Source organism: Venturia canescens, chromosome 5 (genome assembly GCF_019457755.1).
Source record: "Venturia canescens isolate UGA chromosome 5, ASM1945775v1, whole genome shotgun sequence".
Taxonomy (NCBI): domain Eukaryota; kingdom Metazoa; phylum Arthropoda; class Insecta; order Hymenoptera; family Ichneumonidae; genus Venturia; species Venturia canescens.
Genome location: NC_057425.1, coordinates 8,175,888 through 8,201,241, shown reverse-complemented (window position 1 = coordinate 8,201,241; position 25,354 = coordinate 8,175,888). Strand labels below are relative to the sequence as shown.

At 40.9% G+C, this 25,354-nt stretch overlaps 1 protein-coding gene and 1 long non-coding RNA gene across 3 annotated transcripts in view; one reads left to right on the top strand and one right to left on the bottom strand.

The window, feature by feature from the left end:
* The first annotated feature begins 5,591 nt into the window (after positions 1-5,591).
* LOC122410675 (uncharacterized) overlaps positions 5,592-25,354 on the top strand; it is a 108,407-nt gene continuing 88,644 nt past the window's right edge. Inside the window, exon 1 of the long non-coding RNA XR_006260998.1 lies at positions 5,592-5,750. This is a non-coding gene — a long non-coding RNA (uncharacterized lncRNA). The remainder of the gene's footprint in view (positions 5,751-25,354) is intronic.
* LOC122410674 (uncharacterized) overlaps positions 5,923-25,354 on the bottom strand; it is a 68,023-nt gene continuing 48,591 nt past the window's right edge. Inside the window, exons 4-6 of one of the 2 annotated variants that reach the window (XR_006260997.1) lie at positions 18,303-18,396; positions 14,708-14,930; positions 5,923-14,632 (exon numbers count right to left, since the gene is read on the bottom strand). Coding sequence is in view for 1 of the 2 variants with exons in the window: in XM_043419017.1 (XP_043274952.1) it covers positions 14,763-14,930; positions 18,303-18,396 (262 nt within the window). In the remaining variant the exon portion in view is untranslated. Of the gene's footprint in view, positions 14,931-18,302; positions 18,397-25,354 lie in introns of both variants that reach the window. The other variant, XM_043419017.1, reaches the window with a different exon arrangement.

Here is a 25,354-nt window from a genome sequence, read left to right as displayed (position 1 = left end):
CCCATTCGTACACACATACGAGCCCTTCTCCATCTTTCTCTCTCGCTCCTATTCGCGCTCTTATTAAATATACGAGCCCTTTGGATTGGCAACTAGTTTCACAGCTGCCTAACGATCTCGTTGTTAATAGAAGATCCACACAATCAAACCTCCTTTCCATATCGGCTCTTCCATCCCTTCGCCTTGTTCGAAAATTCAGAGCAGAAGCAACCATTTTCACTATTTCGTCAACATCAATAGCTCCTCCACTAAAACGCTGCACTAATACCAGCGTTACGTTTTTGATAAACTCGATAGCTCTCTCTTAATTAGAACATAATTAAAATCGTGTTAGCCGAGCTCGTAACAGTGATGCGCAAATCTTTGTCGAACTTCAATGCACCCCCGGCTGAGAGGCAAAGCCTCGATCTTCCAACCGAACCCCGTGAATACAGAAATAATAATTGTGCGCAGTAGACCGAGCGAATTTGAGTTTTGAAAAAACCTCAAAATTGACAGCGAAATATTCTGATTTTTGTTTTCAGCGAAATTTCATGGAGCTCGCATTTAAAAATGAAGTAAAATTGCATTCAAGATATGTTACTGTACGGTGAGATACTTTATTTTTCACGACGCAGGTACTCGCAACAGTGTCTTTTCGTTTTGTAAATGAACAATCGACAATTCATCAATTAATAAACGTCGCTACTTTTATTTGTGGAAACGAAACATAAAAGAGAAAACGTATTCTAAATGTGATACGTTCACATTGTAACAAGCAATGATAAAAAGAACCTCGAAGAATGAAGTCGTTTAAAAAAAATATTGTGATTCGTTTGAAATTGAATTTAAAAATAAATCATTTCGAATTCATTATATGCGATCCTATATATTGATAGAAAGAATTGGTGAGTGAGAAATCTACAGTATGTTACAATCAAACTTGTGCGGAACCAACCTCGATTCAGTCCTCAATTGTCGTGTCGAGGATGTCAGTCCTCTCTGAGATTCAATTTTTAACTGACTCCCTTTTGACCAGCAAAAAACTGCTGCAGCCGAAGGAGCGAGAATTATGAAAAGTTTGAACATCTTTTAGTAAAAAATTTGGTTCTCGTCATCGGACAAATGGCTCTCCGAAGTACGCAGCAAATTCATATTTCTTAAGATTTAGAAGATCGATCCTTCGACCTGAGCCAGCGCATTCGGGGATGACACTCGAAAACTAATAATTAAAATCTTAGTTTTACGAAAGTTTATTCAGCGTGGGACACGCAACAGTTAAAATCGGTCATTCAACTGCTGAACTTTATCAAAGTTTCAAAAAACTGGGCCAGCGAAAAAAGTGTTCTTTATAGTCTCGGAGTCGTAAGTATTGATACGGAATTCTTCATTCTGTGGATTCAACGAATTTTCCCTCCCCTGACGCAGTCAGCGTCCCTCGGGGGCTCCGGCAGCTACATTTTGATTTGTTGTTGAGCGCCAGCTAGTCCGAGGGAAGACCTAGCAACACTGTACATTTTCTTTATCGCGATGACTCTCGTTCCCAGCAGTAGGGCAGAGTTAGGGAGCCGGAAGTGAGAATAAGAACAGAAGTAGGAAATATTTCGAGGTGAAAAAAAAGTTCGAGCGTTACTTACGCGTTGGCCTGGTCCGCTGTCCTGGGCTCGTCTAGATTTACGGATTCCCCAAAATTTATTAGACGAAATTTACGCGCCTCGTTTCCATCGACCGAAGATTTGTAGCGCAAGGGCCAATGAGCGTATTGACGAATTCGTGTCTCGGGACTTCGGCAAACGTTCGGAACTTCTTTCCCGCCGCGATATTCATTAGTTGAGTCAGCTCCTTAGCGCCGAAAATTCTTGTATAAAATGGGAGTTGCCACGATGTACGATCAACGACGAGCGCTCTGTTATCGTGCATTCTCGAAACGAGGGACGTAATAAGTATAAATTCACGAGAGTAAAACCAGCCTCACGTTGAGATCCCATTAAGGATCGGCGCGGAGGCGAGAGCAAGAGCGATCTTATCCTGGGCACGTACAGGTGAGCAACGGTTACGCAGGAAATTCAACGGCCAATCTGTGTCGGTGAATCTACTTCCTGTCTCGTTGCTTGTCTCGCGGTTTCCCCCTGCGGGGCTATTATTTTCGCAGAAGCCGCGGTCCATTATTGATTCGATGATTGGATCGCGATATGAGAATCGTTACAAAATCGATGACGTGAGCTCACAATGCGATTCGAAACGCTCCGTTGCGTAATAATTAGAACCCGTCGATCATACTGTCCGTCGAAAAAACTGGTCGCGTCGCAACGATTTATCTCAACAATGCGCGTCGATCTCTCGATTTTCTACACCGCAGAGATTCGGAGAGCTCGATGATTGCTCGCATAACTCATTAGTCGCGATTAGACTTGAACGCGTGAAATCCTCGAACGTTTAACGAGGGACTCGTCACTCCGGTATCTCTTGCGTAATGGCATCGCTCTCCTCGCTCTCGCTGTGGAAGCGATTTAATCGCACGAAATAACCGGCGCGACAACATTTCATAGATACGTTCACGTATACATACAATAACGAGTTATGCGTCACGCTTATGCTACACCCACGATAATTTATGCTTTCGCGTGCGGATATATTGCTCGGGCTTGGGAGAGCGGACAGCCGGAATCGTCATTACCGCAATGCGGCTCATGCCCATTTCCTGTGACTTATTCTTATCCCGTGGGTTGATTCAGAAAAATTTGGAATTCACGTGCTAATGGGAATGTACAAAAAATCCATTGATATTACCAAGGCTCGTGAAACCAGGGAATTCTGCTGCTGCTGCAGCGTTTCCTTTCAATGGTTGGCGCGTCGAGCCGCTACCGCGACTCTCAGTATTTCTAAAATGAAAGTACTCCACTGATTGCTTGCAGCTCTTCATCGTCGCATGATTTTGATCTTTTTCATTCGACACTAATCTTGAGTGTGGATTGTACAGGGCCTTGGAAGCAGCTTCTGAATATGCGAAACAATCGTACGAGTTGTGTGCACAAATGTTTTCATATGGAAATAACCCCCGCCGTAATAGCCCCGCTTTCAGGATCCACATTTACAGGGCGTATATAAATCGAGAAGAATAGAGGGAGTGAAGGGTCGCCCCGCAGGGGGTTGGCCGTTGGGCCTGGCACGTTTCGAAATAATGCGATTGTACGTTAAGGGCGTAAGTAGCGAGTGGTGTTGGTATACGAACACCACTCGCTACTGAAAGGGCTCGAAAAGCCGTATCTCGGCTGAAACAAATGACCAAAGTTCCGCCGGTTGAGCCCTTCTTCCTCGAACAATGTGCACCTTGAGAGGAAGTTGGGACCCTGGATAAAGGGGTTTTCCGTATTACGAGGACGCAGAAATTGAAGGGAGCACAAATACGGGGGGTGTGACAAGGAGAAACGAGGGGAAGTGACAAAAGGAGAGAGAGGAAGAGATAAATGTTGAAAGAAGACGGGGGTATAAGGCTAGGGAAATAAGCGAGAGAGAAACGAAGAGAAAGTAGAACCTTTGTATGCAAAGTATTCCAGAGCTCGAATTCAACGGGGTCGCGCGCGCGCGCGCGGCCCAGTTTATGTAAATTTCTCCAGATTTATGTTTTTCGTATATTGCGCGTTGAATCGCTGATTCTCGAGGAAGCCACGCGGGAAGCTTCCCGGCAAAACTACGGCAAAAGAGAAGGAGAGCGAGTCCCGTTGGAAAAGAATGGTGCGCGGTTGTACACATACCGAAATTCAATCTATAATTCAATTTACTTTTAATTTCGTGTGCTATTCTATAAAATATTGGCGGAGGGTTAACCACCGCGGAAGCATCTGCAGCGCTATAACGCGGGGCAAGCACTTATTGAGAAAAACGCGCTAGTGGTGGCGTGATTGGCGCCACCTGCCAATTAAATCACCGATGGGACAAACTCGAACACACAACGCGTGCGGGGACGATGCTCCGTATATCTGTACACGGTGAATGAAAAGGTGGAGGGGAAAAAATAGAGAATGCTCAATTTTATGCGAGCGCGGATAGACATTGGCTGAAGTAATTAAGGATTCTGCTCGCAGCTCCACTCTACTCCTCTTTTCTCTCTCTCTCTCGTTCTCACCCCCCTGCTTCCTCCCCTTCCTATGCTCTCCCTACTTTTTGCACTCTCACCGTAATTAACACTCGCCCTGATGAAACGTGCCGGTATCAGTGAATGCGGCGTCGGAGGTTGAATTAATCGGGGAAAATCGATCAGATCCGACAAGTGTTCGTTTAGAAAAGGGAAAAGAGAAGACCTCGGAGATAGAATAGCGTGTACATACCCAGCGGGGAGGGTATATTTCAAATCGTTTTTCATTAAGGCAGATTGAGGCAAATGACGTTACGCGCCGAATTAATTACACCGATTCTCACACTCTATATTCGTTAATCTCACTCTCGGGAACTCTCCCATCCTCTTGCCCCCTTCCCTCACAATCCTCACTCGGTCTCTCTTTACTCCACATTGTAAAAGGGCCGGAGACGGAGCAACGACCACGTGCTACACTCGACACAAGCTATAACGACTATTGCAACTGCTGTTACTAACACCATCGCACTACCAGATCATCGCTATTACTCCAGCAGCCTCGTGGAACTCGCAGGAGCCGCCAGCTCAGCCACCGAAGCTTCTTGGTTACAAGCCGGATATCCACGTCTCGTTGCGAATGAGCGTTCATCTTATAGCCTCGTTAAATAAATCTTGCGCGATCGTCGAGAAAAGCCGTTTACGTATCGCCCATTCGCGTGTCTTCATTGAAAATGATTTATTTTATTCTTATTAGATAATCAAAGTCTCGAAGGGAAATTGTTCCCAAAATCAATTTTCGGAGGACATTGTTGATCCTCGAAGAGTCGTTCTGACTCTGGAATTTCATATTTAATTTATGAAAACCAATATTTTTAGTTGGGCGTTTGAAAACGTTTTTAAACTTTTGACATTCGTTCTGACTCGGTGGTGAGCTTAGTAGGCAAATGTCGAAACTGAAGACTCGATTGAATACAAAATACAAATTTTCGTACCAAAAGTTAAATCCGAAAATATACGGCGACGCCAGTCGAAGTAACCAATTTGTGTGGTATTAGTCTTCTCACGTCTTGATTTCCACAGATTCGTTGTTGACACACGATCGCGACAACTCGATTATATATCTTCAAAGTGAAAAAGGAAGAGAGAGCGCGAGATCGAGTAGCTCCGGCGCAACGTAAATTCATTTTCACACGAGACTTTGAGGCACTCTCCAAGTTTTGAGAAACAAAGAGATATCGGTGATGGATGGAAGGGTGTGAATAAGCAGCACGTAGAGAAATGTAGCTCGCTGTGCAAAAAGATCCGGAGGCTTTATTCGAGGCGCTCGCGCTTGCTATTGCCAACTTTTCGGAGCAAAGCTCTCGGATGCTGTTCGACATACACACTTCCCAGAGTTTCTTCTACCCCCTGCCACTTTCTCTCTTTGTCTCGTTGCGTCTCTCCCCGATTTTCTGGGCCACCCTCGCTCGCTCGAGCCGAGCTTTCTTGTCAACTCTTCTCGCTGAGCACAGTCCTCAGTTAAAACTTTATCGTTGTTCCCTTCGCGCACAAGGGGAAAGAGCGAGAGAAAAGTGGATCTTGAACACAAACGAGGTACAGCCTAATTACGCGGGCGTTTCATTGAACCAAACGACGCGACGGCGGCTGCGAGGATGACAACTTCGCGAACTAGAAATAACGCTCTTCTAATAACGCGGTACGCAAAACTCAAAGATTTTTCATAATTCAACTTGAAGAGGTGAAAATATTTCTCGGTTATCGAAATGCTGATTTATGCTTGAATTCACTTTCTGCACTCACCTTTTCCGCGTACTGCTTCCACGCCGAAATTCTTCTCTCAGCGTTTCTCTCGACTCACAAAAATCACGTTTTTATCTGCGTAAATGTAACATTTATTTGGCATTAAATTATGACAATAGATACATATAGATTAGGTATAGATACAAAATGAATTGACTGTAGACAGGACTGTAGTGAAAATACATCGAAGTATTTGGCTCTGTTTTCACGTAAACGCATTTCCGTCGATCGTTGTTGCGCTCCTGAACCGTAAGACGCACGAGTTATTCGTTTCTTTTCGATAATTCTTTGATTAATTGTCAACAATCTTTGTCTCATCCGTCGATGTTTTTTCGTACCTGTTTTTGGTTTGTAGTTGTCAATAAATAGCGTGCTTTCTATGGGCGCATTAGCGGTGCTTTTGTTCGGCGAACGTCACTGAAAGTTACTCAAAATATGTAAGAAAACTGATTATTTCAAGATTCGTAATGCGTTTACGGATTTTCGGTTGGGTTTTTGGCTTCTCCGTTACTTCCCATGATCGTTTGAGCGCTTAGTATTTCGCAACTTAATATTTTATTTTTCATTGGCTTTGACGAACGACGAAATCGAAGTTAAATCGTTACAAGGAAGCGCGCACTTGTCGCCTCATTTTTTTTCTTTAGGAATCAAGCGTTTCGTCATTCGTTGCGCATCGCGAGGAGACTTAATTGCCTCCACAGTTTTTTTTTTTTTTTTTATTTCTCTCTGGAATTAAATATTTTACGATTGCGGAATCGAGGATCGCGCTTGTCAACTATTTACAGATTTGATTTCATCGAGCGACTCGTACAATCGTCGAATTACCCTTTGATTCTCTCACACACCGGAAACGATTATTTTCTCTTCTTTCTCCCCCCCTTTTCACTTCGTTGACACCGAGCGACCTCGGACATTATTTATTTACAGTTTACAACTATTTTTCATAAAATAAACGTAAAAAATTTTCAACATTTTGCCAATTCATTTCGAGATACTCAATGGCTCTCGATAACGAAAAAAACTTGGAGTGATCCTTCCCGAATTTTGACTCCTTCGGGTTCAATCAATTTTCTTCGCACTTGTAGATTTTCATAAGGAAGAATCACTTTACAATTTTGAATATATTAAATAAACTTATTGAACGATTGCGTTTTCAAAATATTTCTTCACTTTTTTTCCCCCCATTCTCTCCCGTTTAATGTACATTGTACAACGTAATTCTATGCACATAATCGTCGAATACATTATAATATACACATATATGAACCACTTTTATCTTTTCCTCTGCCCCCTCTCTCCGCCCCTCCCCTCTTATTTTTTATCTTATTTTTTGTTTTATCAATTAATTTTACGATCACAGCCATAGCTTTGAATACGAATATTGAAAAAAACCGAATTGCAAAAACATTTGCAATTTTCTTTATTATTTCGCAAGATCATTACCAATTATCGTAACTTTATAGCGATAATAAGAATAATAATAAATTCAGTTCTCTACTATTTAGCTGCTAGAATTTCTACACACCGATGACTAATCCGACACGCTGGATTGCGATAGTAAAATTTTGTGCTTTTTTATTCGTTTTCGTTTTTTTTTCATTTCTCATTACCGCGAAGGTATCTCGAAAATTTTCTACACTTTTCGAAACTTTGATTCTCCCTCTCCCAATCCAGTGATCTCCGCCGTTCGTTCCTCGTGGAACGAACGGAGATTTTCCAATTGCACTATTTGCCCGGTTGGACTATCGAATCCAATGTTCGTTCGAGTCCCAAAAAGTATTTTGATTTTTCAAGATAACGAAATAAAAGAACAACGAAAAATGTCTATCTACAACGTTCACACATTCGAATTATCGAATCTTTAAGGACTCGGACGATCAATGTCGACGCTACACGAATAAATACACACTATTAAAACACTATCGATCTAATAATCTAATCTACACATTTCACGCTTCTCGGAATCATTCCGATTCAAACTTCCGCCCAAACTCGTATCGATTCGAATCGTGTCCGCGCATAAAGGTCAAGCTCACTACAAACGATACGAGCGCGTCTCTGTACAAAATAAAATCGTTGTAAAACGTAACGAAACATTCAACCATCGTCTAAAATACTTTTTCTAAAAACGTCTAACTCGGATAAAGAATTTTCTCTATAATTTAGGGTCGATTTTCATTGAGCTTATTAATTTAAGTCCGTTCGGACGGAAGTCGGAACAGGATTGCGTTCACTGTGAGATATAAAAAGTCAACGGAGAGAATAAACGAGACAAAATTATTGAGAAACAAGATAAAAACGACTAGAAGACCCGAGTGCATCAGCTGACGAAGATTATCGACTGTTTGCCTTTTTCTTTTTCTTTTTTTTTCATTCAAATAGTCTCGAGGAAAGCGTGCATTTCTTGGGTCTGCTCTACTGCTAAGTAGTTCAGGAGGGACCGTGATATCGGACGTGTACTTATCATCGAAAAACATCCTACGAAAAACGTTTTCTTTAGTATCCTAAAGTTTTAAAACTAGACGAAAGAATAGAATAATGCATCGCTCGATGCACTTTCATGTTCTGTTACTTTTTAATCTTTTCGTTCGTTTTTTCTTCTTTTTTTTTTCCCCTATGATACTCGACTAGTGAAAAATTTTCGCGGACTTGAATTATCATTTTGGCTTTTTTAATACACAACGAGATGAAGCGCTTCGTCTTTTTGCTTTAATGCTCCGCTAAACAACACTGAAACTACGTAGACTCAGCGAAAAATTGGCCTTTACTCAACCCCCTATTACACTCTAGTTAGCGCAACGATGCTTTCGTTTTTCCCCCCTCACATCGCGAAAAAGAGGCGCGACTAGCTAAGCGCAAAATGAAACTCACGACGATTCTAGCCTCGGATTTGGAAGGAAGAAAAAACCCCTCGAACATAACGACTCACTCTCCCTAGCCTTTGCTCCCCTCTCTGCTCTCGCTAATATCTGCATACACACACATAAATGCGTGTACGTGACGGGAGAGTCTCGTTAATTGATTCGTTACGTGTGCAAGGGACTTGTTATATAAATGAACTTTGGCCCTCGTTTGACTGGGAAAGCTCGTAACATTTCCCCAATCGCTTTTACTATTCGGATCGGGTTTACGCGCAAATATATGTGTGTACAGGTATACACAGGGGCATGTACATTACATACATATACGAATCGTGAAAACGTGATTATCGAGCATTTCCGAATACTCGTGATAATTTAACGCGCTCGTAATATCGCACAGAATTTCGATTCGCTATCTCATTCAAACGAAAATTATTTGATTAGAAAATACTATCTGTAGCGATCGCGGGCGGGCTTGAAATTTCGGCGTTATCCCACGGTTACACCTTCCAATTTCGTGCCACGATAATTCGAGTGTTCATATTTTACTTTGGTCTCGTGCGTTTCATTATTGCGAGTTGTCAAAATTTCACGAATTATCGTCATTGTTGTCGCGTGATGGGGAAAAAGCAGGAAAAAGGTTCGGTTCACCCGATCAATTCTAGTGGTTTAAGGTAGATCATGCCCGAACGATCGTATTTTAAGGGCGTCGCTAAATTCGCTCGATTTTTACTTCGTAATTAAAGATATTATCAGCACTCTAAATTAATGTCAGAGTTATTCATTCAAAATTGTAAATACATTTTTTCAACTCATCTTTTGGCGATAATGAAATTACGAGTTTTTTATGTTAAAAATTTTTTCCAAGACTTTCATAACATACTTCACTGTTGTTGTGTACTTTTTCATAAACTTCGTAAGAAGCGTTCACTCGTTATATGAAAAGATGAATGATTTTTCACACCCCCGTTGCCACCCCTGTGTATTTTTCTTCATATTTAAGCACGTCTATCTAAACAACCAATAAGACGAATCGTTTAAAATTTGACATGCGTATCAATCGACTATCCATTTACTCTGTGTAAATTTCAGCAAGACTTTCTTAATAAAATAATTTCGTGCATGAAGTACCTTAAGCGGATAATCGAATAGAAAATGAATTGTGAGAATTTTATATTCGTAAAAAACAAAGAAATTTCATGAGATGCCAAACGTCACGAAGTTGATACGCGAACAAATTCTCGCCCACAAAAGTTTGCCGATTTATTCACGTCGCCGTGAAAAACGGAGGAAAAAAGGACGGACCATTTTGCAGAACTACCTCGATTAAGGAAAATTCAATTAATCGTGAAAATAAGAATATTCGAATGGGAAAGCAACGGGGGGAAAAAGTGTCAGTGGCGTTGTCTCCGGGACTGCGGATGAAATGCATCGTTAAATCGAGTATAATATATTCCGGTAACAAACCACAACGCGGACGGGTGAACGTGAACGTGGTAGAAGAAGCAGCGAGCGCGGAGAGCGTTAATCCGTGAATGCAAATGGTCCAACGCGAATTTATCTGGCCGCGAGTCAGACACGGTGGCGTGTAGTAACTACTGGCGTAAAATAACGCGAATGCTGACCAAAAGTGAGAGCGAGGAAGCCAAAGGGGCGGGTGGGGGGGGGGGGGGAGGCAAAGAGAGAGAAAGCACTTCTGACGTGACCATTAGCGGTGAAATTTGCGGTATTACGATCAACTATACGGCGAAGAAAATACTCGTGAAAATGCTAAAAGCTCGAGTACGAAACCAGGGCAAAGAAATGCAGAATATAACCGGAGATTATGCGACGAATATGAAGGAAAATTCGAATCGAAGGTAAATTCATTCAGTCACAATAATTGGGCATCGAATCGATACTGAATTCATTTTTATTCCTCAGCAATTCCTTCTCGAGAAAAATCTCATTTTCTTATAAAAATTCAATAAAGTTTCTCATCAATTGTGATCGAACGACTCTCATGAAAGTATCAAATCGTCTCTCTCAAAATCCAAAAAAATACTGACGCTTCCAATGAATGGAGAAACCCGAAATTTCCACAATGTTCCTATGAGACTAGAAAGACCGTGAGTGTTAAGCTTGACATCGAGATTTCTAAACACCGACAGATAAATCACCTAAATATCGTAGTACGTTTAATTACTTTTGTTTTATCGCTAACGATTCGTTATTAGAGATCTACGAGAAATGTTTATTTTTCACACAAACTGCGCCAGCGGTTCTCGACGATGGCCTCAATATTTGAAAGATTTTTTTTCCTCTCTCACTTCCGTCCCTCGTCTCGACGGGATCGATCTGCTTTCGATCATTTTTTCAACACGCACTCCTTTCAGAGACACAAAAATAATTTACCATACTCTGTTTGTTTTTCCCTCGACTTTTATATATTTATATAGGATTAGGCGATGAGGCCGATCGTTGCACAATTTTTATAGAATTTCAGATCGATCTCGTCAAGCTCAACTCGCTTAAACCCTGTAACGCGAATTCACGTTTCAATATCACTATACCGATAAGCACTCAATGCATCCCGTGCGCGATTCATTCACAACGAAATTTTCATTGGCGGCGATCTAAACGACAAAAAAACGACCTCGTCCCCCGGCCAGTGATCGCGAAGCATTTTTCCGTCTTCTTTGAACCGAGATTTCTCAAAAAATTGACCAAAATTTTTCTAGAGATTGAAACACCTGTGCTTGAGATCAAATTTTTCATTCGCTCGTTTTTTTGCTTATTTTTCCTTCAGAAATAAAATGTTGTGAGTCTGGAATTTTTTTACACTGATTATTGTGGGTTGAAGATGAAATTCTGATTAGAAAAATATTCGACGATGTTTTTTGTAACGTAATTTGGAGAACCTAAAACACTGCGTCGGAATCGACGGTTTTTTGACACTTTTCTTTTTTTGCATCGTAGTGAACGACTACTCGAAAAATGCCTGTTAGAAATTTATACTCCGATACAATGCTCGCTCGTTTCTATTCGCAAAATACGATTAGTGCATTGCGTTCGTTAAGGTATTCCATTCGCATGAACGTATTTTTTGGTTGCGCAAATTGGGGCACTCGAAGTTTGGACTGATTCAGAGACAATTTGTATCAAGAATTTAAAATGATTCAGTAATTGAACTATCGAATAGAAAATTGGTGACGATGGGATCTCCATAAGCTCCCAAATTTTACGATTTTTCACGTTTTCATTCTTTATTAAACGTTCGATAACCCGACCTGAAATTTCGCCAATCTATTCGCATGCACTTTAACTTGACTGTAATTTAAAATCAGTTATTTGTAGAATATTCGGGCTCGCGAAAGGAATACCTTAATTTCGTTGAACGACCAACGGGCATGTGGGTTTGAACAGAAGAGTAATTTCTCAATAGATTGGAACAACGGTGTGGTGGGTTCTATTGGCACGGGTGAGAATTCACGTATTACAATAAACGATGACGAAGTGGGAGGGTTCGGTTGGATAATGCGGTGGCGTTTTTAACCGATGCTGTGTACGCTTCGAGCAAAGCTGTGGCAATACTGGGATGTGTCCATCCAGGGGCTTTACCGCTTAATAAACAGAATATTCCATCAATTCGTCAAATTCTGACGAATTCGCCTAGACTCGAAAACTCAATAATTCATTAATTGTAAGACAAACAAAAAAAGATGAAAAAGTCTGGAAAAATAATAGGAGTGAATACCTTAAAGAGATTTTTTCAATGTTAAAATCTTCGGACGATGTTGCAAAATGATTTTTAACAGTACAAAATATTCCGGCACAAAATGTACCAGCAGATTTGCCTGTTTTTGGATGGACACATAATCGAATGAAATTCTGAAAAACTTTTCCGTAAAGTAGAAAAACCGAGGACAGTTGTCATGACGTTTGATGTTCTTCCCTCGACTGCTCTGTCGCACTCAACTTTTTGATTGTTTCGCGGAACAAACGCGCGCAAACTTTCTACACATTAGCAAAAATAAATTATCGATTGCAAGTTGAGTTATTTGTGACTTTCGCTTACACTATGTATCGTCTATTAGTGATTCATCGACGAAGAAGCTTTGATGGAGCAGGCGCCTAAGAAGAACCGCAGTGCATTCTCGGTGGCATAATGCTCTATGGATAAGCTCTTGGCGTCTGCTTTCGTTAATGTTACCTTATTCTTAAGATAATCGTTATTATTTTTAGTATTATTATTAAACAGGAGCTCTCTCTCTTTCTCGTATTTATCTCGTTCGTACACAATATTTTGGTTTTTTTTCGCTATCGCATTCGCTCAGAGATGGGAGCCAAAATAAATGGAAAAATGCCTGGCTCTGGTTGACTTACGTGCTAATACTTTGGTTAAGTTTCAATCACTTTTTTGTATACTTTTCGCCCGTGCTGGCTCGTTAGGTAATTGCGCTCGTTGAGCTGATTTCTTTTCTCTTTTTTTTTTTTTTTTTTTTTTCATATTCTTTCTCATTTTTCATTTATCTCCCGCATACACAGACATACTCGCACATTTGAATTTTTATACACTTAAACATTTACAATAATTTTAATCCACCTAAACAATTCGATCATTTATTCCATCTAAATTAGAGACTATCAATGGACGTTTGGCTCGGTAGCTGCTGGGGTGTCTCGGACTCGTTAAAGTTTTTTTTCTCGTTTCTCGAGACCAGATAAATCATCAATATCAGACTATTTTACGACGTTTTTTTAAAACTTTTTAAAATTCTTTGCTTTCTGCATTCTACTATCGACTAGAACGCGCGATTCGCGCTGTCAGAAATGAATCGAATTAAATTGTTTCGTCACTAAATTTTTTTTCGTTTCTTTGGATTTCGTAAGTTCGCGCTCCCTCCGCACGCTCTTTTTTTTATCCTTATTTCTTTTGATATTACTGCACTATACAAAAGTCTCGTGTCTGCGGAACAAATGAGATTTACAGCGAGTGAGGACTAGCGAAAAATCGACTCGTCGCAAATGCCACTTGATCGAGAATGTACGACGAAGAGAGGGAGAGAAATATAATTGGAGGAAATAATCCACCGGATGACAGATAGTGAAAGAGTGGACCATGATTAACGAGACACGTCGGCACGACTTGTCATTCTCCTCTCCCTCTCCCGCCCCCGCTCTTTGTCTCTTTTTCTCTTCCCTTCGTAAAGGACGATCTCGTTTTGGAACGATGGCGGATCCGGAATTTCCGTGAATTTTCCTCAGTCTCACCGACGATCGTGAACGAACGTGACTGACCGAGAAAATGTCCCGTTTGCCTCATGATCATAATAAAAGTAAAGATAATAATAGTGGCTGTTTTTACGTACAGACAACAGCCATCGATTCGTTAAAATTCATTGTTTTTGAGCAAAAATAAAACAAGATTCGCGTGCGACTTGAATTTCGATTTTCGTTTCGTTATTGTTTCAGTTTAACTGACGCATTTTTTGGTAAATTTTGAAACGTTTACAGGAAATTGAGCTCCGATCAAAATGGTATTTCTTACGAAAAAAATGTGGCTATTCCAAAAATCAAGGTTCGATTTTTTTGTCCTCGAATCTTTCTGTTATCGTTGAAAGATTATGAGAAATGGAGAGTCAAAAATGCAGAGATTTCGAAATTCGACCAGTCGATAATTCGTGAGTGACGATGAAAAACGATTTTTGTTTTCTAATTCTAAAAACCTGTTCTCTCTCTCCTCGTGATTGATAAAGTCTCCGCTCGATATCCTAACGACTTCCGCATCAGCGAAGAGCTCGACCGATTATCAAACTTTGGAATGACTCACGCCTCGATATTTCTTTTGTTTTCTCACTGCAACGACACCGTCTCGTACTTTCCTCGTTGCTTCCCACTTGAAATGTATCGCGAGCCCGAGTATCGAGGCGAAAAACTAAAAGGAAAGAGCTTCGTGAAAAAAGTAAATGGAGCAAAAAATGATGATTTTTTACGACGACTTGAGACGCACCCTACGTGTAGTGCTCGTAATCCCCACACTCGGAGAGTGCGGGTGGGGACGGACACTAGGTGGGGTTCGGATCCTCGTAGGCTTTCTCGTAGTCGCGTCTTCGTATAACTGCAAAATGCGTCATCTGAAAGGTGTTTGTTTTTTTGCAGCCTCGTTCGAGGGTGCCCGTCATGCTGTAGCCCATGTTGAAGTCGCTCGATGACACGTTCGATGTTAGATACAACTGTCGACAGAACAAACAAACATTTATTGCCTTCGTTACTATCGCACAATTAGCTCGGAGATGCAAATCTCCGTGCGTTCAACCGTCACTCACTGTGTCAGAAATGACGTCGCTTTGCTCTGTTAGGACGCGAAGGAGAGCGATTTTTACTGTATAAATACGAATATTGGTGCAAATTTGCACCCACGAAAATTTCGAGTGTCTAAAACTTCAAAATTCCTTTCTTCAATTCGGCCACTTTTCTACAATAAAACTTGAATTTTCAATTTTTTTAATTATCCTAATCGATTGCTAAAGCTACCCCTAAAAAGTCTCGTTGTAAGATTAGCTCCATGCATTCATGGTTGAAATAAAAAGTTGTGAAAAGTCCAAGTGGAAATTTGCACCAGTGTGGTGAGTGTGTGACCTCAAAATTGAGCCAGCGTCACTCTCCGTCTTTTCAACTATTTCTATGCCAAAAATCAAGTCGTTTCTTTGGTTCGATGGGACACGTGAAGAAAGGACAATTTAACGAATATTCCTGTAAATCTCTATTTGAAGTATTTCCAGGACCAAAAGTAGCCTATGCTGCTCTACGTCTTTTCGACGATGCAAAAAATCGAGTCGACTGGTTGTTTTGTTAGGACGCGAAGCAAGGGCAAACAAATAAACAAATAAACTCGCATTTATAATACTAGTCAAGACTTCCGCTTTCGTGAGCCCCTCAAATATTATCTTCGTAACAGAATAATCCAAAATTTTCAAACACTGAGCCCGTCAATTCAGACCCAGCCATTGTCATTGACCAAACGAAATTCCAAGTCCGTTGAGACTTCATAGGCTCAACGTAATGATCGTGGAAGACAAAGTCCGACTGGCCAGCCGAATGTAAACAGGGCTCGCAATATCGAATTCTCATCAATTAATAATCCGCATTGTCTCCCTGCGGAGTGAGAGTCGACACGTGATACGTTTGTCGTTCCTCCATTTCCCTCTTTCCCTATCCCTCGAGGGTAAAAAAGGCCGCGCCTCTGTGCAGGGTGGGAAGGAACCCGAGAGAATTGTGCCCTTATGTGCGGATGACATAATCGAGTGTCGCGCGCCAACGGAGAGCTTGTAACTTTCGAGTGTAATAAAAAGGAAACGTTTGAATATTCGAATGACATTATCTTCGGTTGATGGGAGAACTAACACGCTTATTCGTAAATAAAAAAAGTAACAAAAACGTCAGCACCATGTTTGTAAGCTAAATTGCAGGGGAAAGTTGGAAACGTCAAAAACATTTGTGCACACATTCGAGGTCTCTTACTGATGTACTTATTACACGTAATGTATACAACCCTCGACTGCATCCTTCAACGAGTAATGTACACTGCACCCGTATTTATGTCTGTAGCAGTGAAAACACACACTCCAAACGTTACTGCGCGCACGATATGAAGTTCAAAGTACATAGAAACCCGTCCATGTACACGTCTGCATATACTGCTCGGTCTCTCTATATGTGTGTCAAGTAAACATGTAGACGTATAACGTAGACGAGAACATGTGTCGTTCGAGCGTATACAACCGGCTTATATGTGCGTTTAGTGCATACGAGAGAAGAAACTCTACGAGCTCCACAAAATCCTGGGATGAAAGATTTTTACACTATCGCAATTCACGCTTTATTTCATTTCCTTCGTTCCAAACTCCACCGAATCTTGTAGCACGTTACAGGGCACGGGAGTGTGCCTTAAAATAATGAAACTCTCGTGTTTCAGTTGTCCTGGAAAAACAGCTTGATTAAGGTTGTTCAATAGCCAGACCCGATTTCTTACGGAAATTTTGGAAAAAATATATGTGCAGAAAAATCTAACGAATCGATTTTTAAAAAATTAGTTCTAACTTACAGTTTTTCAGATATTGCAAGCTAAAGTTGTATGGTTTCTCCATCCGAACGCATGGTAATCGTCGAACAAAAAATGTGTATCGAAATAACTCGAAAACGGTTCTTACGATTTTGATTTTAAGACACAATGTTAGAGTATCTTCTGAAGAAAAAATTTGAAAAAAGCATGATCAACGGTCTAGTTTTTGAGAAAAATATTATTGCAATATAAATCGTATGAGAATTTGAGTGGGAGAATTTCTAGGTTCGTGACGTGGCAACGCTGTCGCAGGAGACAAGCCACGATTATCACTATACTTTGGGACGCTGAGCTCGTCTCAGACAGCTGCCTGTGTACATGTGCATACGGCAAGAAAATGATGTATTCTTTTGCGTACGCAAATGGGAAAATATAAAAATTCCAAAATTACGAGCAATTATAAAATTATAGTAAAATATCGTAACCATATTTGTTTACTGATCATTGACGCGATAATTTGAATGATTTTTGGAACACATTACAGAACGAATAATGCTCACACAGGGAGAAGGCTGCTCCCCACTTAGCTATCGAACTACCTTAAGAAACGACGATTTTACCGAATTTGGAAGAACTTGCATTCCACTTTATCCAATTCCGCGAGCTTCACATTTTTGTGCTTCGATTTAGTTGCAGTTTTACGAAAATTTATAATTCGTAATGACTAATTTTAACAGAATTGATCGGTGCGCACAGAGAATCATAATTTTAAGATTTTTTGAATAAGTTATTTTTCAATTTGAATCTGCCCGGAGGCGCCGTGCTCCCGAGATTTGGGGCTCCGAGGAACCCGCCGACGTCCTGCTCATTCTCACGCGGAGTGGAGCCTGAAAAGGCGTAACTTTCATCGTTGGATGTGCAGAGAAGCTTGAGTTGCGTCTGCTCGCATCCGGCACTCGATATTTGCATAAGCGTGTGTGGCGTATTCTATAGTGTGCTACTATGCTGTTGTTCCGAATAGCAGCTCACGGGAATTCTCATACAAGAGAAATTTCAAGGCAAAGCACATACGAAAAGAGCTTGCGCAGGGGCGAGTGGATCGAGCGAGAGATTGCACACGAAGAGCGTGGGAGCGAGGGAGAGAGAAGGGGGAAAAAGTGAACGAATTTAGGTGAGCTTCGACTCAGACTAAAGAGACGAGACGACAAGGACGACGGTGTTTCCCGCGCATTTTAGTGCTCTCGTAAAACCCTGTGTCACCTCCTACGTGCGATGTTCCGTAAGGTATTTTAACGTACAATAGCATCTGCTCGAACATTCAGGGTCCGATGTATTTTATCCCGGCGCTAAATTTCACGTGGCCAAATTTTTTTCTCTCCCTCGCACTCGGCGTCTTCCATTTTCTTCAGCATCTATCAATGATGTCAAGAGGACTGATTTTTTTACAAAAAATCCACTCGAAACCTCCATTCTAAAAACGTTCTTTCTCGAATATGACATTTATTTTCATACGCGTATAGAAATCTTCAGCTCTTCAACGTACCTTGAAATCTGGGTCAACAGTCATCCTCTTGAATGACCCAATGATGTAGAGCGTCCCCGTACCCGTGTCGACCATTTTCGCTTGCGTGCTGTACCTGCAATCATAGAATAAAGGAAAAAAATATTATAATTGAGCTCGTTACGACGAACTTTTCCGGAAAAAACTTGAATCAAAAGTGGCGATATCAGGAGGGAATTTACTGATTGCTGCAAACTTCTCGACGTTGATAAATAGCGCGAAAAAAAAAAAAATTCTTCGCCGAACAAAATCCAGGTAACTGGACGAAAGTCCAGTGGGTCGATCTCCTTTTTTTTTGTACAACGAACTCAATGATTTGGCATATAAAAACAAAAATGATTGAATCCACTGCCTCGTCGAAATAAATGGATTTTGTTGTATGAACGAAAAATTCTGAGTGTATTTAAGCAAAGAAAGCATTTCATCGAAAAACATAGAGTTCGTTATCGTTGTGAGCTGTTATTGGGAGTGAAAAAAGGTCTCATCAACTCGGGATATCGAATATACAAACCCGTAACTGAAATGTTATTTCAATAACGAGCGTGTACGTGCATTATTGACAATGTAGAAAAAAATGGATGATACGAAAGAGTGTATAATTAGCGTAGTTTGCTTTCATAGCGTTCGCGAGGAATGCAGTGTATATTTTTTATAATATTTATTTTTGTAAAATTGTTCGCGTGCCCCGAGCGTACATTTGGTTAATTAAAATGAATTTTATTCCCGGATGTATATTTAGCGTGCTGCGGTGCAGGATTTGTATACGTAATTGAAGGATCAGTGGAGCGAACAATATGACTGCGAATTGTGCCCCTCCCTGACTGCTCCCTCCCTCTCCCGTCCTCTCTTTCTCCCCATCGGGTAAAATAAACCTCATAACATTTTGCTGATAACTCGGGCTCACGAGAGCCATTCTCGAGCTCCACGCATCGTACATTCCACGCGTAAATTCAACGCAGCTCCATCCAGTTGTGTTACTGTTAACTAAACACTGAGCGAGGCCGTATGCATGCAGTGTATGAAGAGGAGGCTTATTTGCTGGGTACAAATAGGTGAGTCTACCTATTGCTTCTCCGCAGCGCAAGGGAACGAGCGAAAGAGAGAGAGAGAGAGAGACGTAAAAAGGTATACAAGCATTACAGTAGTACCTACATCATTTCTAGACTATGCAATTCCAAGCCCCTCGAAATCTAGGGTGGCAAAGACATCTACGAATATCCATACATACTGTTCCTTGGGGCGGAAGCTCCAGCGTACGAGCACGTATGTACGTATGATACACGCAACATTAGCAACGTTACGATTTTCCATGAAGAGGAAAGAGAGGGATCGAGATTGGTGGAGAGTCGGAGAGGGATGAGGGGGGAGGGGGGGGGTTGCAGGGATTCCTCGTATTTCGCAATAATTTTGTATGCCCCAAAGGGGAACCGAGAACCTACGAACGACGGTTGAACCGACACTCCCTCCAGGCTAACACGCTACTTTCAGTGGCTGTACGTTCCTGGGTGTATACGTCATATACAAACCACCCCGAAGACTTGCCCCGCGTGATAATATGAGGGCATGTATCTCTGCTGAGATCCACGGAGGCGTGACACTCGATTTTTCATTATTTTTAAGCACAAAGGCCCTTTGGAGCTTGAAGAAATTGATCGATAGAGTTGACACTGGAGCTATCCTCGGCTCGATTGCAACGCCCCATGCCAGAGACCGAAGATCCTCGAAGCGTGACTTCCACGGGCACGAGGTTTTAGTCTCCTCTGCTTCACCGTGCAGGTCTCGCTGCGTTTACGTTTCTATGAGCCTCAGGCTTCGTATATAAGCTCGCTACGACTAAGCGGTGACTAATGTGCGGTGCACTCTCCACTCTAAATGGCTCTGACACATTTCGACTGCGGACTAAGCTCACGAAACGCTCGCCAAAAGTTAGGATCCGGGTCAACTGGACTGAACTTTGTTCGTGTTTTTTTATTGATTTTCAGGCTATTTGGGGTGGCAGAAAAAATGATGGAAATTCGTGATTCTCGCTCAAAATCTCGTCAACGATTAATCGTCATTTGGAAAGACAGATGAGGACTCCCCTCGCCGGAAATATGGAGGATCCAACCCTCTTACTTATTTAGATTTTCTCGAAAATTCATCAATTTGATTGCCCATTCGATCTGGCTTCAATCCCGATGATAACTTTGTGCCAACTCAATTGTGTCAACACTCCAATTCTCTCGACATTCCTCCCCAATCGTTACTCTCTCGCTCTTGTGCCCCGAGAAATCGGAGCTATATACGCAACTCGCTCGTTTCTCCGAAAATTCACGAGACTACGTTAGTCCGTGGTTTGTTGAGAGACTCCCCGAGGATACTCAGAACCACCGGCACCACCACACCAGAGTGCAATTACAGGAGTGAGTTAGATCGAGCTCCTACCCCGTGGTCTGCCCCAACACGGACACTAACTACTGTGTGCCTCTTCGCCGCCGAAGATTCTCCATGAATTTATACAGAAACACCCGGGATTTCGGAAACGAGATATTCAGTCGACTGTTAATCAACAAAATAGCACAATGCGTCTTGGGCTGCATTGCTCAAAAAGCTGGAGATGAAATCCGTTCGGGATCTCGCGATTGAAGAAAACGTTTGATTCTCATTTTTACTAAAATTTGAACAGCTAAAATCTCGAGTTTATAAGCCTCTAATGATAATATAGAGACAGATTATAATTCGACTGGAGCTTCGAATGTGGAAAATAAATAAAGTAGAAAGTTCAAGGTTCGAAAGACGTTTATATCGAAAATATAATGTAGCAATCGGCCATAGAACGACGACTGAAATATCGATTTTACGAAAATTCGACTACCACTCTTTCGATTCATAAATTAATACAATCAACAATACTGCGAATATTCACAATTTCGGAAATATAATAACGAAAAACCAAATATTACTGGGGTTGAAATACTGAAACACCAAAAAGTCGAACGGTCAAAATGGCGAAATGCTGGAAAGCAGACCGATCGAAATGAATAAACGCAGTGGAGCTCAAAATACACGCGTTCCACTTACTCACTTACTCGTTTTATAGGCTCGAAAAATTCACTTTCGATTTTTTGCTACTCTATATTCTGATCTGTTTATAAAACAACTACTCTCCATTTTGAATTAGAAAATATGAACTTTTGACATTCGTATGGTCCGTAAAGATTGCATTCGAAATGAAAACTATCGGAATATATATTTTCGAGTAAAAAAATACGAAATGAAAGAAGGAATATTCTGGAGAATAAAAATTTCAAATTACTTATTTTTCTCCAATCTGATATGACAATTTTTTAAATTTCGTAACATCTACCATTCTACAATTCGGTTGTTCGACATATTATACCTCACCCGAAATAATTTTTCAAAGTTTTTTTTCCAGAATTTCGGTTTTTTCTTATATACGACTGTAACGAAAATGATGATAAGAACAGTAAGAACTGCGCATGTATAAATACGAAACAGTGGATAAGATCCAGCCAATTTTCACGTTATGTATAATTCACCGGGTGCAAAAGCTTTATTCGAGTCTCGTAGATGCTCTCACAGCCTCATCAAGGATGCTGCTCGAGTTATTGGATCAAGCAGCGTGTTGAAAGAATCGAGGTGAGTTCGTGCGAAGGACAAGATAACGTCCCAAATATCTTGCAGCTTTCAAACGCTCTTCTAAGATGGAGCTTTTTCAAATTACTTTCTTACTTCGTGTCCACGAACTATCTTTCTATCGAAGATTCCTTTGAAATGATCTCTTTCGGGGTGCAAATCGATCGTGAAGGAAATGACTGCCTGCGAATCCATAATAATCGTTTTTCCATTTTCACCAAGTCAAAATCGCTCCTGAATCTTCATTATTATTGCAATAAGCTTCGTTACTTCATTGATTACGAATTTTATTGGATTTTTTTTATCGAAAATTTTTTTAAGGGCTTACATACGTCCAGAATTTTCAAAAAATCGACTTTTTTTACAGATTATTAGTCTCTATCGTTTTAGGCATATTTCTGTGAAAGTCGATTGTAAAAATTTCCTATAGATCGAAAGTTATTACAGAAAACCTGACTGCCCAACGAGAGGGCGAGTTTTTAATATTTTTTGATGCTTTTTTTTAATATTGGAAATTGTTTTCTCTATAGTCTGTCGAGTCGGATTTTTGATATCGTGATTAAAAAATTTTACAAACATAATTAAAGTGTGAAATTTATGGCACAAAATGCACACTTTTTAAACTGTCGTTAATTGCTAAATTTATCGAATTTCAAAAATCCGGCTCGATCGACTACAACTACAACTTTATTTTACAAAATGAAATAAATTTTTTTACAAAGTGTAAATACTAATAAGCAATGTGTAAAAATGATTTTTCTTAATTTCTTCTACCATCTCTTCTAAAAACAATTTTTCTTTTACCGCGTTTTACCCACTGTTGGACGTATGTAAAGCAAAATTGAATGAATAAGTAAAATATTTTATAGCATTATTTGATACCTCAATATTTTTCCCTTTGTCCAAGGCCCTTCAACCCCTTGATAGGAGCTTGCTGTATATTCATTTAAAAAAAAAATATACATGGCCATGCATTGATGTACATTGTATAAAGAAAGAGCCGAGTGCCCATGCATGCATTCTCTGCATGGTCCAGCGTTGACCAAGCTTTATGCAGGCTCGTGCAACTTTTTCAGTACGATTCTCTGCCTCTCTCTCTCTCTCTCTCTCTCTCTCTCTCTCGTGTGCTCTCAACTCTGATCGTCAGTAAATATTCACACAATGGGTGACTTTGGCCAGATGTCACGGTGCATTAACGCGCTTCTGTGATAGATTAAAAAGCGTGGAACGAAGGGGGAGTCTGGCTAGCCGATAAATAATGGGAAATTATCACGTTCCAAATAACCCAATGCGAGGAGAGCGCTCCGAAGCCCTCGTTAATTATAAATATTTCTTTTTTACCCTCAAGCATTGTTATCCGATTCAACCGCATTGTGATTTCCGAGCGGAGCTTTCGCTCGTGTGAGCTTTGATATTTTTAAAAATCAACTGCCACGTACAAGCCTCCTGGGCGGGCGTGCGTGTGTGAAAAATCGTGCAGAATTCAACGACTCGCTGAACGCGAAGAAAAGCTCCCAATTATTCGTAATTGTACAAGATTTTCTGAATAATTGCACTTTACCATTGTTTTAAAAACTCTACATTTCTCGTTGATACTTCAATTACTTCACATTTCATCAACAATTTGTGCAGCTTAGAGGCGAAAAATCTCATGCATGCGAATATAGAAATAAACAATTACGCAGGCCTGGCTGGTGCACGCGGCCTTTTTTTTTAATTTATTTTCCCGTCAATCTCTCAGCGAAAAGATTTTAACAGTAACTCTTCGCAACTTGCGGAACTCAATTGACCTGAATACGGGGTAAAATGGTGCTTGATTAAAAACAAGAATTTAATCCACTTGGTTGCGCAAAAATATAATTAAAAATAGTTCATAAAAGTGCAAGTATTTGCTAAGGTAATTATAAAATTTTCGTCTCAACTCTCGATACTAATAAAGCGAAGCTTTTTTCTTTTCCGTCCCCAACTTCAATCCGAGTCCATTCATCTCCTTCCTTTTGCGCCTAGTTCCGGAACATTAACTTGCGAAGAATGATCAAGAGTCTTGCCCGATGAATTTCATATCTCGAGTCCGCGCGCAGGAGAGAGTTCAAGTCTCCGTGGTAATTTAATTGCTAGTCGTGCCCAAGCTATGCAAGATGAGGATCTACACGTCAGCACTTCCAGAGACAAACCAGGCGCGGAAAATTTCACGTCGCTGATTTCTTTCAATGCGAAAAATAATGAAAAAAGAAATTTGGAATTTTGGAGACAAAAAGAAGGGAAATAACTTGCAGGAATCCGACTGGTTCCATCGACAGAGACGTTTCTACAGTAACGAAACAAAGTCTTTATTCATCCCCTTGAAAATTCCGCTGAATTTTGAAAAATTTTTAGAAAACCTCGAAAATTTTGATCCGCTTGTTTATCGACTGTAAAAAATGGATTCCCTGCCCAATAGTTATCAAAAATATAATGTAAGCGTGAGAGAATAAAAGGGAAAGAGTCGAGCGTTGGCTTATTCCAACGAAACTTCAAACCGGTAACGACCATCATTAAAAGTTTAATCGTTTTAGTATCGAAGTGTGCGAGCGTAAATCCCCGCGATGTTTCTGGCTGCACGGTAGAGCTTCGTAAATTTTACTAGCCCTGTTATATAGGGGGTCTCTTTGACTCATAACTCCCGCTATCTCTTTCAGCGTTGACTTTGGTACAGGCTTTTGCTTCTCGCGCGCTGAAAGGGAAGACTCGAAAAAGATGATTTAACATGGGGACTAATTTTTACCGTCAAAGACTTTTCAGTTGAGTGGTAAAATGTGGAAGACACGCGAGACATTTTAACTCGACAAAGGAAGGAAAAAGGAGAATCGAAAGCAAGAATTTTTCACGCTTTCACCGACGCGCACAATAAACTGGAGGGAAATTTCCAGAGGAAAAAAGCAACGCAAACGAGGAGAAGAAAGATCGAAAAGATTTCGAGTAAATCATGATTTTATGACATTTCTAAGCTGGGAGTAAGAAACTTTAGACCGCTCCAAACAATCAAGACGATGCCCAGAAAGCATTGCGCAGCTGGCCTTTGGCAGACGTCAAAAGCTGAAGGAAACAACGGCGAGTTGAGCCCGTGTGCATGGGCATTATCTCGCGTTTTTATCCCCCCCATGGCGTTTAATTTAACGCGTTAAAGGGAGGAAAAAAGAGACAGAAAGAGGGAAAGAAAGTGAGACGCGAAGTGTGTGGTTTGCGGGAGTAGCGGACGGAAAAGTCCACGCGGTAATGGGCTTATCCGGCATACGCTTTTACGAGACTTTCCATTCATTAAAATTTTAAACGAAGCTTCTGCCTGTCCCCGCGTGCCCGTGCCTTTTCGCTCTTCGCGGTTCTTACATGACGCGTTGTAAAATTAATCCGACGTAGTC